Here is a 16,920-nt window from a genome sequence, read left to right as displayed (position 1 = left end):
ATCTTGCTTGCTGAAGTGAGATTTGTTTCAGAATTGCCACATCCCCTATTCCCCTTTCTCCCTTGAAGCCTGACCCTGTACCCCATCTCTTCCCACTAAGCCCTGCACCCTGCTTCTCCACTTTCCCCGATGCTCCGCCTCCCAGCCAGGCCCAAGTCAGGCCATGGTAAGAGCTGCTCCGGGAGCACAGCCTCATGTGAGGAACCCAGGACTGTCCACTTTCCCTGGCTTGTACATCCTGCGGGGTAAAATGTGGAGGGTTTGGGGCACCTCACAGACACTGTGAATCTCTGGGCAGCTCTTAATCTGTCTTCCAGACAGAAGAGGGAGCAGAGTCTCGGTTAAAAGGGAGCAGTAGGGGTGGGACCTTGGGGGAAGAGATGAGGCAAAGGGAGGAGCCTCAGGCGAAAAGGAACCAGGGTGCAATAGCTGGCCATGGCCATCACTCATGTTTTTTGTCTCCTGTGTCACAGGCACTGGAGCTGGGTGATGAACTGACCCTTCACTTGACGAATGCCCTCATTATCCTTGCACGAAGATGTTTGCTTTTCACGCTGTACACGATTGGATTCATCAGGGGGGGAAGCTGCAGGTAGACATATCCCAGGAGAATCTTAAGTAAGTGAGAAGAGCTATTCCAGAATCTGTGGATCACAGCCAGGCCAATGTTGGGTGTGTAGAAAAGCAGGACGGCGCAGAGGTGAGAGACGCAGGTGTTCAGGGCCCTGAGGCGCTCTGCATGGGATGCGATGCTCAGCACTGTTTTGAGGATAATCACGTAAGAGAGGAAGATGAGCAGCAAGTCGAACCCCAACGTGAAGACTGTAGTAAACATGCCATAGATGGTGTTGATTGTAATATCTGAACAAGCCAACTTCATGATGTCCTGGTGCAGGCAGTAGGAATGGGAGAGGACATTGGCTTGACAGTACCGGTGCTGCTTTAGCAGAATGGGGAATGGTAATGCTAGGGCCACCCCTCTTACTAGAGACACAAACCCCATCTTGGCTATTCTCGGCAGGGTTAAGATGAAAGTATATCTCAATGGGTTACAGATCGCAATGAAGCGGTCAAGGGCCATCAATAAAAGCACAGAGGATTCAATTTTTGCAAGAAAGTGGATGAAGAACAGCTGGCCAAAACAAGCATTAAGGCTGATCTCCCTAGAGTTAAACAAGTATATGCCCAGTATCGTCGGCATGGTGGTTATCGATAAGCTAAGGTCTGTAATGGCCAACATGGAAAGAAAAATGTACATGGGCTCATGGAGGCTTGGATCTGTTTTTATAATGAACAGAATGACTGAGTTTCCTACTATTGAAATAGCATACACTAAGCAGAAGGGGATAGAGATCCAGAGATGGACCTCTTGCAGCCCAGGTATCCCGGTGAGAAGGAACACTGCAGAGTTGAATTTGGTGTCATTGACAGCTGACATAATGGACTGGGCCATTCCAAAAAGTTTTGAAATTTCATTCCTAAAAGAAAAAAGAACAGGAGACTAGATGATATTTAATGAGACATTTTTCTGCTCTCAGTGCAACTTGAGAGACTCCCAGGAGCTTAAGGAAGATCAGCAAATACATAGTCTTGGATTTACAGCACCGATAGGAAGATAGGCACTGCCAGACTGGATCAGACCTGCAGTCCATCTAACTGAGTATCCAGTGGCCAGTTCCAGATGATACAGAGGAAGGTGGAAGAAGCCTTGCAACAGGCAGCTATGAGATAACCTGCTCCTAGGGAAAGTTTCCCCCTGACACCAACTAGTTAGACACATTTTGTGATGTAAATCTGGAAGGTTTAGATCTCTTCCAAGACTTTTTAAATCAAATCCTCACTACTGTAATTGGATTTTCTGTTTACCCATATAAACATCCAGTCCCTCTTTGAATCATACTTTTCTCTTGGCCCTATTGATATCTTGTGGCTCTGAGTTCCGCAACCCACTTGAGCACTGTGCGATTTCATAGTTGTGACCTTCCTAAAGACACCCTTTCTGGCCCTCCACTTCTGAGTGTGGCCCATTGTATCACATGTATCACATTGTAAACACATGGCAAGTGGATGGTGAAAATAGTCATTGTATAAAGCTGTCCTGCATTGAAGTTACTTATAAACACATTTTATTGTCTCATTATATGCATATTTTTTATTTTATCCACTGCTGAGTGTTCAGATTATGCCACTGCCTCTTTGCAGTACATGGAATAAATTCTTAGGGCCAGGTCCTGAATTCCATTGCATTGACTTCAACTGTGTCAATCCAGATTTACATCTGTAAATTCCGTCAGAACCGGGCTCTATTAACTTTCCCTTACCAAAGGCTCTGGATGATACACTCTGACTCCCAAGAATCCCTGCAACAGAAGCTGAAATGCTTTGCCTGGCTAATGTCCACTAAATCCGGAAAATTCAATCATCCTACAAGCTTCTCTACTTCCTCACAGGATCTGCATCCCCTCCCCATGCTAGGGTCTGTAGATTTTTAGCAAGTTACAAGGTAACAGAGAGAGTTACTTCAGCTGGGTCGGGGAAGGGATGGCATCACAAAAATGTGAATATATAAACACTAGGTTTGTGCTAATATCAAGCTGACTTACTTCAATCATGCTCGTGTAACAGGTGTTGTGCATAAATTACATGCAACCTCTATTACACTCCCCTTTCCTACCCCTCAGCTCTAGTGTTTTCTGAGCCACAAACTCTCAGTTCTTTTCTCTCAGGACTTTTTGGAAAGTCTTGCCCAGGTATTACAGAGGTATTGTGTTCATGACCCTGAATGTAATTGTTAGAAACAGTTTCTGGTCAGTTACCAAGAGACAGTATCATACAACTGTTCACAGAACAATGTGTTAATTGCACAAAGCCATTTCAAATACTATTTGGAGAACTTCTGAAATACGTTCTAGAGTAAAAGCCATAGAAGCACAAAGTTACCACATCTCCTTGCCTTAGAGATTGCAACAACTCTGCAGCTGGCTCTCAACATATATTCATGTCATGAAAGGTTAGTCTGTAATATTTGTATTACAATGGAAAGTTCTGGCATAACATTTACACACTGTACTTTGGTATACACACGTCAACCCATTCTGTCCCCTCTGATCTTCTTTCAGAAAAAAAGAAGCAACAGCTCAAGAAAAGCCGTCTCTTAGTCACCACTCCAGGGAAGTGGAGAGAAAACAACGGAGCTATATGCTGGCAGAGCCTATTTCTGGACTCCAGCCATGCTGCTGAGTTTACAATGCTGAGAAGCTCTTCAGGCTGACATGCTCAGACATCGCTGGGAAAGTCTGAAGTCCCTCGGCCTGCCCAGGTCCCCATCAGAGTGGATCCAGAATGGAGCTAGCCTGCAGCCTTTACTCTTCACTTTGCATTTTAAAGACAGTGAAATCTACCATCGTACCCAATTCCTGCTTGATTTGGAGCCACTGACACTAGATGTCTTCACCCTAAAGGACAAGGAGTCATCAGAGAGGTTGCACAGGCAGCAGGCAGCATCTGTTCAGACAGGGAGGCAGCTGTCTTTATGAAGCATGTCTGCACATTCCCTTGGGGGCCACTTGGCCATCAGGGAATCTCAGCTGCTTGGCTTTGTGTGCACCAACTTTAAACTGCAGGAGGCCAAATCACAGGGGATCTGTGGTGATGTTACCCAACTGGACTGCAACACAAGCCCTGCTGCAGGCTCTATTCCTGGAATCTGGGCGTGTCATCACTGTTCGTATGGTTATGATTAGTCACAGGGCTATCTCGAGGGCGGCTGAGCGGTAATGACCATACTGTCACAGCTGTGATCTTTCTGAAATTAATAATAATAATAATAATAATAATAATAATAATAATAATAATAATATAGGGCTGGATTTCTCCCAGGCAGCCCCCTTTCCTGCATTACAAACCCAGGGTGCAGGCCAGGGAAGTGAGATTCCACAAGGCTTGCCACATGGAAATTTCACTTGGATTGTTTCAGGAGGCAGGTTTCCCTTCCCTGCTCCCTGAGGAATGAAAAGTTGGACAAAGTTAGGCACAGGGATCCCCAAAGTTATGCACAGATCTCAGTGATCCACTGGTAGCTCGGCCTCCCACCCACAATCTCTGGGCCTCCACACCTGCTCTAGGACCCTCACCAGCTCCCTGCTAGCACAGGTTCATCAGAGATGTGCTACCAGGGCCCGTCACAGTTGCCACTGACCACTGGATCTGCTGAAGGGGCCTTGTACACGGTGGAGGGGGCTGCACAGAGATTGGAAGTGCACAGTGCAGCCATAGATTCCGTCAGTGCCACCTTCATTTATGTTACGAGGAGGAGGCAGATGCAAAGACTCCCATTTCTCTTGGGGTACTCCAGGTGGTTGCGGCTGGGCAGCATCCAAAACAGATTACACCAGCCCTATAACAGAGGGATCCCCTGCCAAAGGTTTGTCTGCCCTAGCCCATCCATCAGAGCAACAATTTAAGAACATAAGAATGGCCATATTGATTCTGACCAATGTCCATTTAGCCCAGTATCCTGTCTTCTTTCAGTGGCCAATGCCAGGTACTTCAGGGGGAATGAACAGAACAGAGAAATTATCAAGTGATCCATCCTCCTTCATCTGCTCCCATCTTCTGACAGTCAGAGGTTTCGAGACACCCACAGCATGGGGTTGCATCCCTGGCCATCTTGGCTAAGAGCCACTGATGAACCTATCTTCCATGAACGTATCTAGTTCGGTTTTGGACCCAGTGAAACTTTTGGCCTTCACAACATCCCCTGGCAATTAGTTCAAGAGGCTCACTATGCATTGTGTGAAGAATTACTTTCTTTTGTTTGTTTTAAACATGCTGCCTATTAACTTCATGGGTGACCTCTGTTTGTTGTGTTATGTGAAAGGGTAAATAACACTTTCTTATTCACTTTCTCCACACCACTCATGATTTTATAGACCTCTATCTTATCCCCCTTTAAGCTTAAAAGTCCCAATCTTTTTAACCTCTCCTCATATGGAAACTGTTTCATACCAATAAACATTTTTGTCACCCATCTCTGTATCTTTTCCAATTGTAATATATCTTTTTTCAGATGGGGCAACCAGAATGGCACACAGTATTCAAGGTGTGAGTGTACCATGGTTTTATATAGAGGCAATATGATATTTTCAGTCTTGTTATCTATCCCTTTCGTAATGGTTCTCAATATTCTGTTTGCTTTTTTTCACTGCCACTGCACACTGAGTGGATGTTTTCAGAGAACTAGCCACAATGACTCCATGATCACGTTCTTGAGTGGTAACAGCTAATTTACACCCTATCATTTTGTATGTATAGTTGGGATGATGTTTTCCAATGTGCATTGCTTTGCATTTATCAACATTGAATTTCATCTGCCGTTTTGTTACCCAGTCACCCAGATTAGTGAGAGCCCTTGGCCTCCACACTTCTTTATCTGCTCTGTGCTTAAGTATATTGAGTCATTTTTCTCATCTACAAATTTTGCAACCTCACAGTTTACCCCTTTTTCCAGATTACTTATTAATATGTTGACTAGGACTGGTCCCCATTCTGCAAAGTGACCATTTATAGTTACCCTTTGTTTCCTGTCTTTTAACCGGTTACTGACCAATGAGAGCACCTTCCCTCTTATCCCATGACTGATTACTTTGCTTAATAGCCTTTGGTGAGGACCCTTGTCAAAGTCTTTCTGAAAGTCCAAGTAGGCTATATCCACTGAATTCCCCTTGTCCACGTGCTTGTTGACCCCCCTCAAAGAAATAGAACAGATTGGTGAGTCATGATTCCACTTTGAACAGCTGTGTTGATTCTTCCCCAACAAATCGTGCTTATCTGTGTATCTGATCATACTGGTCTTTACTATAGTTTCAACCAATTTGCCTGGTGCTGAAATTAGGTTTATTGGCCCATAATGCCAGGATTGCCTCTGGAGCCTCGTTTAAAAATCAGCATCACAATAGCTATCTGCTAGTCATCTGGCTCAGAGGCTGATTTAAGCCATAGATCATATATCAGAGATGGTAGTTCTGCAATTTGATATTTGAGTTCCTTCAGAACTCTTGGGTGAATCCCATCTGGTCCTGGTGACTTATTACTGTTTAATATATCAGTTTGTTCCAAAACCTCCTCAACAAAAATGATTAGGGGTATGGAACGGTTTCCGTATGAGGAGAGATTAATAAGACTGGGACTTTTCAGCTTGGAAAAGAGATGGCTAAGGGGAGATATGATTGAGATCTATTAAATCATGAATGGTGTGAAGAAAGTAGATAAGGAAGTGTTGTTTACTACTTCTCATAACACAAGAACTAGCGGCCACCAAATGAAATTAACAGGCATCAGGTTTAAAACAAACAAAAGGAAGTATTTCTTCACACAATGCACAGTCAACCTGTGGAACTCCTTGCCAGAGGATGTTGGGAAGGCCAAGACCATAACATGGTTCAAAAAAGAACTAGATACATTCATGGAGGACAGGTCCATCAATGGCAATTAGCCAGGATGGACAGGAATGGTGTCCCTAGCCTCTGTTTGCCAGAAGCTGGGAATGGGAGACGGGATGGATCACTTGATGATTACCTGTTCTGTTCATTCTCCCTCTGGGGCACCTGGCACTGGCCACTGTAGGAAGACAGGATACTGGGCTAGATGGACCTTTGGTCTCACCCAGTAGGGCCATTCTTATGTTATCTTATGTTATGTTACTGACACCTCAATCTGGGACAGTTCCTCAGATTTGTCACCTAAAAAGAATGGCTCAGGTGTGGGAATCTCCTTCACATCCTCTGCAGTGAAGACCGATGCAAAGAATTCATTTAGTTTCTCTGCAACAGCCTCATCTTCCTTGAGTGCTGCTTTAGCGCCTCAATTGTCCAGTGGCCCCACATATTGGTTGGTAGGGTTCCTGCTTCTAATGTAATTTTTTAAAAGTAGCTCTTAATTATTGTGTCTTTTGCTACTTGCTCTTCAGATCTTTTAAACTGGGTGCGCAGTATTGCTAAATCCCACTTAAATATTATGAGTACGTCACTAAAAAATCATGAAAATGGTTTAAAAATAATGAGATTTAAAAGTATACTAGTGTGGGATTTGTTTTCATGTGGCTCTCATTTCTGAGTGTTTCGGGTCACCTGCTACAGGTTTTCTAAGCTGTCTGCAACTCACTTTTTAAATTAACTTTCTTAGGAAAATGGAAAGCCGAGATTCCTGCGCAGTCTCTTGATTCCAGAATTTGCGGCTTTTAGAAATACAGGAAATAATGTGAAACTCCCAATAAAATCCCAGGAGTTGGTGCTGCTGGCCATTTCTCAAGCGGAGCACCCACACATGAAAATACTGAGGGTTGGTTAGGGGACATTTCTGGTCACACAGTGCATCCATGGCAGAGACGCTATTTTCCTCTGCACTGGGTCAGAGAGCCTCCTCTTTTAGGGAATAGAGTTATACCACAGAGGGCTGGACATAACAGCGACTGGCTCCCAGAGTCAATAGGTACCTGAGGCACAACTCAGAGAGTCTCTTCCTCATGTTCAGGCATGAGACATGCACTCACCGGGTAAGCAAGGCCATGCACATTATCAGTAGAAAGGGGCATGACCCAAGCCCAGCTCCAAATGCCTGCTGCTAGCTCTCTATTGGTCCCAAACAACCCCCTCCCCCAGATCCAGCTGTCCCTAACTTGGTGATGTTGAAATTTGGATGCAGGGTGTGAGATCTATATCCAGCGCTAAAGTGGCTCTCATTGCTCATGGAGTGGGTGGGGGTCAGAATCGGACCGAGGGGCAGCCCAGCAGGGCTCTGTTTGGCCAGGTAACTCTCTCCAGACCCTTCACTCTCTGAAAGACATCCTGATTCCCCCTTTGCCCCAAGTGGCAAAAAAAAAAAAAAAAAAGACAAGGGGCGGTACTTCGGCGGCAGCTACATTGCGCCACTTCTTCGGCAGCAGTTCGGCAGTGGGCCCTCCTTCTCTTCCTCTTCGGCGGCAATTCGGTGGCAGCTCAAAGAAGAAGAGAGGGAATGAGTGACCAGCCGCCGAAGACCCGGATGTGCTGCCCTGATACCAGACAGAGCGCTGCCCCTTTGAATTGGCCGCTCCAAGCACCTGCTTCCTACAGTGGTACCTGGAGCCGGCCCTGCCTCTGAGAGTGATAAGGAGGGACCACAAGACGCCCACTGGTGGGAAGAACCGTGGAGCCATATCCACCCCGCTAGAAGCAGAAGGGCAGGACAGGAAGGGGAAATACAAAAGTCGGGCCGCTCAGCTCAGTTGTGCTGTAGCCACCACAGGAGACAGATGCATCCCACATGGTGCTGGAGCCTGCAGAGGAGCTGCCAAGGCTGCCCCTGAGCAGTGGCCAGAGTTCTCTGGGCTGCCAGCTGGCTGAGATGCCGAGGGGCTGGTGGGACTGCCTCCTGAGGACTGTCTGGATCTCCCAGGACCGTTGGATGACCAAAGCTCCGAGGAGCTGCCGGGGCTGCCTCCTGAGGACTGAATGGATCTCTCTGGGCTTCCGGCCAACCGAGTCGCCGAGGGGCCATTGGGGCTGCCTCCTGAGGACTGGCCAGTGTTCCCTGAGATGATGGGCACAGGTACACCCAAGGGGGAGAGTAGGAAGCAGCCCAGGGGAACCTGGCAACTGTCTGGTTGGTAAGTGGCCTGCTACAAGGTCAGCATGGTGTGGGTGGATCCTCGCGGACCCAGAGGTGGGCCATTTTGAGGACCCTTGCTGGGACATGGAGGAGTTGGGTGGGCCTGTGTCCACCCTGCCCATGGCAGTACTCCCCTTTCTTAGGCCAGGAGCCCTGTGCTCCTTGGGCCCCATTCCTGTATTCTCAAACCCCTAGACATCATGTGCTCACCCTTCCCCGGGCCACTAGATTGCCAGAGCCGACCCATTACTTTTCTGTCCTGCCCTTACTGGGCCTGGGCCTCTTAGACTGCTTAGCCGCTCTGCCCTGATTGCAGGCCAGAGCCTACCCATTGGTTACTGCCCCACTCCGGCTGAGGGCCTGGGTCCCAAGGACTAGTAAATCGCTCCGTCCTGCTTGCGTGTCAGACCCCATCACCTGTTGGCTGCCGTACTGTTCTGCCTGGCCAGAGGACCAGAACACCAGGTGTAGCTCCAACACTTCCCACAGAAATCCACTTCCTACCCCTCACTCTCACCCCTGAGCACCCCTACATCTGCCACAGACACCACGGTGCTGGAGTCACGGGGCTTCCCAGAAGCAGCTCTCACAGGAGGCTGTGGGAAGAGGCCTTTGATAGACAAATGTCTGAAGTGTTGCTTTTCTGTGGAACCCTGACACAGCCCTGATCTTAGGTCTCAGAGAATTTATGCTCCCGCCATGGCTGTGAGGCAGGGCAGGGTTATTATCCACCTGTGCAGAGAGTTGGAGACACCCAATGGCTTGGCCATAGTCACACGTGGCAAAGGAATCAAATCAGACCACAGGACCAGCCTTCCAGCCATCCGAGTGGTGACAGGCCCGGCTGGATTCTCTGCTGTGCCAGCAGAGCTCCCTTCTGTGCTGCAGAGAGTGGGGAGGTCAAGAGCCAGTTATAGGAGTTTGATTCACTGGCCTGTTCTCCCTCTGCCTCAGCGGAGTTTAGAGCAGCCTGGGGGCTGAGCTGACATCTTCCCATTGGTAACGGCTTCCAAGAGCACAGCCCACTCTGGCCAACTTCCTGTGGATGGGGGCCACCCCAGAGTGCCCTGTTCGGGTCCGAACTGGCCCTGCAGGCTCCCTGCCCTTCCCTCTAAGCTCCTTGCAATGACTTATTTTCAGCCTGGATTACTTAAAACAAGAGCCCCTTTGTGTGCTCGCATAAATTTGGCCTTCTCCAAAACATAAGGTCTCTTAACCCCCAGCCCCATCCTCCTCCTTTACTCAGGAGCCCCCCAGTGCTCTACTTGCTGGGGTCAGTGTGGGTTCAGGCTTGCGGCACCCCCTGATCCTCCTTTTCCACTGAGGCCCCGACCCCTGCCCCATCTCTTCCCACTAGGCCCTTCCTCCTGCTCCTACATTCCAGCTGGAGCTGGTCCATGGTAAGAGCAGCCTGGGGAGCCCAGACCACTGTGGGGAGCCCTGGACTCTCCACCTTCCTTTACGTCCTGGATGGCAGGTTGAGGTCTTCTCTCTGGACCCCCATCCCTCTGACCAGGGCAGGTGGACAATCCGGGGCTCCTCACTGTGGCTCTGCCTCCCTGGGCTGCTCATCCCACAGCCTGGCACTGGCTTCTGGCCTGGAGAGGGGGTGGAGCCTCAGATAAAGAGGATCCACATGGTGGGGTTTTGGGGGAAGCAGAGGATGGGATCTCAAGGCAGAAGAATAGGGGAGGGGCGAGGTCTCAGGGGGAACGGGGCTCCTGCATGTGTCCTGCTTTTGCCTTTTGAAGATGTGGTCACTCTACACTGAATGGGCTGGGCTGGGATAGTAGGTAGCTGTGCCTCTGTGGGGGAGCTGAGGACCATTTCCACCCCTTTGCAAGCACCTGGGGTAGCACAAATGCAGGGGAAAAGGAGGGACTCTGGCCCTGAGTCTCTTGCCAGGACTGATGTGTGTCAGATCCTCACTCACACACGCAGCTCTGCTCTGCTTTGGGGGTATTACAGTTGGATGAGGGTAGGCTCAGTACATGTGTGGTGTGCAGAGCCGTCAACGAGAGAGGGGGCTGCCTGAATGGCTTCTCCTGGGGCTCCGGTGTTAAACATGACTCTGACATGACTCAGTCACAAGCACTTGGCTGAAGGCGTGGGGGAAGAGTGGGTGTCCATGCCCCTTGAATAGCCCCTGACCACAGCTGGTGCGGCCCCCATGGATAACAAAGCACCCAGAGCGCTCAGGAAGAGCCAGGAATGCAACTGCACAACATCTCTGAAGCTTTTTGCCTGCCCCATGGATGTTTAGCCAGAGACATGACAGTGACAGGCCAGGTGTAATGGGAAACAACATCCACATCCCTTCTCTTTATTGACTATCAACAGGAATTCTAAGGTTGGAGAAGCCTCCAATACGACTCTTTATGGGCCAACATCACACTGATTCCCTGGCTCTCCACGAACACAGTCACTTTGTAAATGCTGCTGCCTGCCTTGGTTCTCCTTCTCTGACTGCACTGTACTCCCTCACTAGCGGGTGGGGACATCCCTCTCCCATTCCTCCAGGCCTTACACCCCATTGGAACCTCTCTCTACAGAGGGGAGATCTGTAGCTGATGTCATCTGAGATGTAAAGGTCTGGAATAGAATTTGGGGCCAAAGCAGGTGTTGTTCATCTCCCATGTCAACAGCGATGGAAATGGGTGATAAGCAGACTCTTCACTTGATGAACACCCTGATTATCCTCGCACGAAGGTGTTTGCTTTTCACGCTGTACACAATTGGGTTCATCAGGGGCGGAACCAGCAGAGACATGTAACCCAGAAGAATCTGAAACAAAGGAGAAGATCCTTTCCCAAATCTGTGTATCACAGACAGGCCGATCTGTGGCGTGTAGAAGAGCAGAACGGCGCAGAGGTGGGAGATACATGTGTTTAGGGCCCTAAGGCACTCCGTGTGGGACACAATGCTCAGCACTGTTTTGAAGATAATCATGTAAGAGAGGAAGATGAGCAGTGAGTCCAACCCCATTGTTAAGAGTTTAGCAAACAAGCCATAGATGCTATTGACTCTGATATCCGAACAAGCCATCCTCATGATGTCCTGGTGCAGGCAGTAGGAATGGGAGAGGACATTGGCTCGACAGTATCGGAACCGTTTCAGGAGTATGGGGAGCGGGAATACTACAGCTACACCTCTGAGCACAAACACCGACCCCATCTTGGCTATTCTTGGCAGAGTTAAGATGGAAGCATATCTCAGTGGGTCATGGATTGCGAAGAAGCGGTCAAAGGCCATCAACAACAGCACAGAGGATTCAATGCATTCAAGCGAGTGGATAAAGAAGAGCTGAGCAAAACAGGCATTGAGGCTGATCTCCCTAGAGTTAAACAAGTATATGCCCAGTATCGTTGGCATGGTGGCTATCGATAAGCCAAGGTCTGTGATGGCCAACATGGAAAGGAAAATGTACATGGGCTCATGGAGGCTTGGATCTGTTTTTACAATGAACAGAATGACTGAATTTCCTAATATCGAAATAACATACATTAAGCAAAAGAGGATAGAGATCCAGAAAGGGACGTCTTCCAGCCCAGGTATCCCAGTGAGAAGGAACACTGCAGATTGGAGTTTGGTGTCATTGACAGTTAACATAATGTATTAGGCAGGTCCAAGGAGTTTTGAACTTTCCTTCCTAAAAGGAAAAAGAATAGGAAACTAGATGATATTTAACAAGACATCTTTCTGCTCCCAGTGGATATTTAAAGACAGCAAAGAGCTCAAGAAAGATCAGCAAAAACACAGTGGATCAGACATGTAGTCCATCTAGCCCATGGCCAGGTTCACATGCTTCAGAGGCAGGTGGAAGAAGCTCCGCAATAGGCAGCTATGAGATAACCTGCTCCCATGGAAAATTTCCCCCTGACTCCCTCTAGTTAAAAATATTTTGTAAATCAAAGAGGTTTAGAGCCTATCTGAAACCTGTTTTAAACATTCCTCACTACTGTAATTGGATTTTCTGGTTACCCATATAAATATCCAGTCCCTCTTTGAATCCTGCTAAGCTCTTGTCCCTATTGATGTCTTGTGCTTTTGCATTCCTACTTGAGCACTGTGTGATTTTTACAATTGTAACCTTCCAAAAGAAACCCTTTCCAGACCTCCACTTCTGAGTGTGGCCCATTGTATCAGGACATGTGTGTTAACACACGGAATATTCATAGTGAAAACAGTTATTGTATTTATCTGTCCTGCACTGAAGATATTTATAAACATTTTCCATAGCCTCATTTTATATATAATATATATATATAATTTCTCCACCCCTGAGAATGCAAATTATGCCACTACCTCTTTGTAGTACATAGGTAAATTCTTGGGCCAGCTTCTGAATCCAATAACAGTGACTTCAGCTACATCACTCCAGATTTACACGTGTAAATTCGATCAGAAACAGCCTCTATTAACTTTCCCTTACCAAATGCTCCTGGTGATAAACTCTGACCCCCAAGAATCCCTCCAAGAGAAGCTGAAGTGCATTGCCTTGCTAATGTTCAATGAATCCGAAGAATTTGATCATCCTACAAGTTTCTCTACCTCATCACAGCATCTGCATCCTCTGCCCATGTTAGGGTCTTTGGATACTTGGAAAGTTACAAGCCAATACAGTTACTTCAGTAGGTTGGAGGACAGTCACAAATGGGTGAATAGTGCAAACAATAGGTTTTCACTAATATCCACTTCAGCATGCAAGTTACTTCAGCCATGTTCGTGTAAGAGACAATGGGCATAAATTACATGCAACCACTATTACACTCCCCTTTCCCAGACTCAACTTTACTCTTTGCTGAAACACAGACCAGCAGCTCTCTTCTCTCCTGACTTTTTGGAAAGTCTTGCACAGGTATTGCAGAGGGACTGTGTGCATGACCCTGAATGTAAGTGTCACAAACAGCTTCTGAACAGTTGCCAGAAGACAGTATCATACAACTGTTCGCTGAATGAAGAGTTAATAGCACAAACCCATTGCACACAGTATGTGGAGCACTTCTGAAACACTTTCGAAAACCAAAGCAATTAAGCAGCAAAATTGCCACTGCTCCTTTTTGTAGAGATTCTAACAACTCTGCTGCTGGCTTTCAATATAAATGCATGTCATGCATAGTTTGTAATATTTGTTACTACAATTAAATGTTTCGGCATAACATTTACACATCTGTACCTTAGTACACACGTCAACCTATTGTTTCCCCTCTGATCTGCTTTCAGAGATGATTTCTCAGGTTACAGTGGGATTGAAAATGTAGCTTCTGTCATCGGGATTTCTTCAGAATCTGAAAAGATCCCAGCATCTCAGCCATTCAGTCGCTTGTCAGCAAACAAAAGTTTAGTAGCTCCTCTGTCCCTGGGTTAATAGCTGACTGGTTCTCCTCAGGTTCTGTTTTGTCAGTCTGTAGCCTGTATCCAGAGTGATAACAGCTACTCGGGTCAGTGTAGAAAATCTTCATTCCCTGAGCTCTCACGCTCTAGTACATAAAAAGAACAGGAGCACTTGTGGCACTTTAGAGACTAACAAATTTATTTCAGCATGAGCTTTCATGGGCTACAGCTCACTTCTTCGGATGCATAGAATGGAACACACAGACAGGAGATATTTATACATACAGAGAACATGAAAAGGTGTAAGTATGCATACCAACTGAAAGAGTCCAATCAACTGAGATGAGCTATCGTCAGCAGGAGAAAAAAAAACTTCCCAGCTCCTGTTATTTAGGCACGATGAGGGTTTTCAGGAAGTTGATTTCAAAGTCAAATGCCTGGGTATTCATGGAAATGGAACTTCATTTCCCACAGGAAAGTCGTCTATTGTTCTCTCTCTCTCTCTCTCTCTGTCTCTGCCCTGTATTCATAAAATATGTAGCACCCGGGAACAGCATTGTGACAGATATGGAGCTGAGCTGCCATATTTGGTTACACCAGTATGGCTCTTCTCACTTTAATAGAGGGCTGCTGGAAAAGAAGAAGGAAGGGAACTAATGGGTCAAGAAAAGCCACCTCTCAGTCAGCACTTCCGAGAGGTGGAGAGACCCAACCAGAGCTACTAGCTGGAAGAGCCTATTTCTGGGCTCCAGCCACGTTACACAGCTTGTTTTGCCAGCGCTGGGAGTCTGTCCAGAGCTGGGGCAGCTGTTGCTGAGTAGCTCTTCAGACTGACAGGCACAGACACTGCTGGGGAAGTCTGAAGGCCCTCGGCCTCTCTGAATCCGTGTCAGAGGAGGAGGGCTTGGGGCCAGAGATGTGTACAGACTGCTGTATAAAAACCCTCTTATTCTCCCATGTTAGACTTTATTCTTTCTGTTCAGATTAAATTACATTTTAGTTCCAGAAGGCTGGCTGGTCACTCGTCTCACCACTAGTCACAGACGCCCAGAGGGAAGAACCACAGGTGCCGAACGCACTCAGACCTGCTCGGCAAGCCCAGTCATCCCACAGTGTGCGTAGCCCAGGGCCCAGCCTGAGGGTGGGAGGATCACAGGATTCCATGGAAGGCTACGAGGCCTGACATCTAGCATTCACAGATCAGAGAGGGGGAAGAGATGCCAGTAGCCTTGTAACTCGGATGGGTAACCACAGCATAGAAATGCTGGAGTCCTCAGCCAGTCAGGAAACAGAAATATGCCCTGTCGGACCAGTTACCACAGAGTAACACAGCTCTGAATTCCTGCATTCACAATCGAGCCACAGAAGAAAACCTTTGAAAATGCATTTTCTGGTTAAATTTCCATGAGAAAATAAACCTGAGACAATTTGGGAACTAGTCACTGATATTCTGTGGGGTCTCTTCTCGCTCAGCCCCTGGCAGGATCAGGCCCAGAGCACACAGCACCTCTAGAAATGGAGGCCCTTGAGAAATCCTGATGCCGGGCATTGGGGTTTTAACACTCCAATCTCACTGTGAACATCAGATCTCTCTGTAACTTCAATAACCCACCATGCATCATGTGCAGATGTATGGGAGGGGTTTCCAAGCTAACTAGCACTGCCTGCCCTACAGCTACTATCACTGAGTCACCCCGACAGCCCAGCTGAGAGCCCTCTGCCACTGCACAGAACATCTGCCAATGGAAACAGCTCACAGCCTTTTCCCTTCACTGTGCATTTCAAAGAGAGTGAAACCTGCCAACGTACCCAATTCCTGCTAGAAGGGGAGCCGCTGACAACAGAAGTCTTCACCCTAAAGGATAAGGAGTCATCGGAGAGGTTGCCCAGGCATCAGCTAGTATCTGTTCAGAGAGGGAGGCAGCTGTCTTTATGAAGCATGTCTGCACATTTCCTTGGGGCCGACTAGGCCATCAGGGAACCTCAGCTGCTTGGGTTAGTTGGCACCAGTTTTAACCTTTGTCACAACCAATGGCAAACTGCAGGAGTCAAAATCACAGGGGATGCAGGATGATGCGACCCTGGAATCCGGGCTTGTCATCACTGTTCATATTGTTCTGATTAGTCACATGGCTCCCTCGGTGGCTGCCGAATGGTGAGAATGAGGCTGTCACAGGTGTGATCTTGCTGCATTACAAACCCAGGGTGCAGGCCAGAGAGGGTAGATTCCACCAGGCCTGTACAGGGAACTTACCCTCAGATCATTCTAGTAGGGGGGAAACTTCCTAACTGTCAGGGTGGTTTAGCACTAGAATAAATTGCCTAGGTAGGTTGTAGAATCACCATAATTGGAGATTCTTAAGAATGGGTTAGACAAACACCTGTCAGGGATGGTCTAGATAATACTTAGTCCTGCCATGAGCCCAGGAGGCTGCACTAAATAATCTCTCGTAGTTTCTTCCAGTCCTACAATTTGCCCAGAGGAGTAAACAGTGGGTCCCAGGATCCCCGTATCCCAAAGACATGCAAAGAGCTCAGTGATCCACTGGTAGCTCAGCCTACCCACCCACAATCTTTGGGCCTCCACAACTGCTGTAGGACCCTCCCCAGCTCCCTGCTAGCACAGGTTCATCAGAGATGTGCTACCGGGGCCTGTCACAGCAGCCACTGCCCACAGGATCTGCTGTACAGGGTGCAGGGGGCTGCACAGAAATGGGAGGGCTGGTTAGAGTAGCTGAGGGGCACAATACTCCAGCCATAGACTGGCCAGGAGATTTTGACCTTTCCATACCCCAAGTTCAGCCGTAGACTCCATCAGTGCAACCTTCATTTATGTTACAAGGAAGAGGCAGGTGAAAAGCCTCCAATTTCTCTTGCTGATCCAGATAGATGCAGCTGGGCAGCATCATGGCAGCTGAGCTTTCAGAGAAAAATTATCTG

The 16,920-nt window shown here is 47.7% G+C and overlaps 2 protein-coding genes across 2 annotated transcripts; both read right to left on the bottom strand.

Moving 5' to 3' along the window:
* Nucleotides 1-502: 502 nt before the first annotated feature.
* Nucleotides 503-1,438, bottom strand: LOC123348811 (olfactory receptor 51G2-like). The gene has a single exon (XM_044986458.1). The coding sequence runs from the start codon at nt 1,436-1,438 to the stop codon at nt 503-505; it is 936 nt and encodes a 311-aa protein (XP_044842393.1).
* A 9,881-nt stretch (nt 1,439-11,319) lies between these two features.
* LOC123348807 (olfactory receptor 51G2-like) lies at nt 11,320-12,255 on the bottom strand. The gene has a single exon (XM_044986450.1). The coding sequence runs from the start codon at nt 12,253-12,255 to the stop codon at nt 11,320-11,322; it is 936 nt and encodes a 311-aa protein (XP_044842385.1).
* Between the last annotated feature and the right edge of the window lie 4,665 nt (nt 12,256-16,920).

This window comes from Mauremys mutica, chromosome 1 (genome assembly GCF_020497125.1).
Source record: "Mauremys mutica isolate MM-2020 ecotype Southern chromosome 1, ASM2049712v1, whole genome shotgun sequence".
Lineage (NCBI taxonomy): Eukaryota > Metazoa > Chordata > Testudines > Geoemydidae > Mauremys > Mauremys mutica.
The sequence above is the reverse complement of the archived record's forward strand: the minus strand, read 5'-3'. Positions and strand labels throughout refer to the sequence as shown.

Coding starts and splice junctions, on each gene's coding strand:
- LOC123348807 (XM_044986450.1), bottom strand. CDS start 12,255: ATGTTAACTGTCAATGACACCAAACTCCAATCTGCAGTGTTCCTTCTC.
- LOC123348811 (XM_044986458.1), bottom strand. CDS start 1,438: ATGTCAGCTGTCAATGACACCAAATTCAACTCTGCAGTGTTCCTTCTC.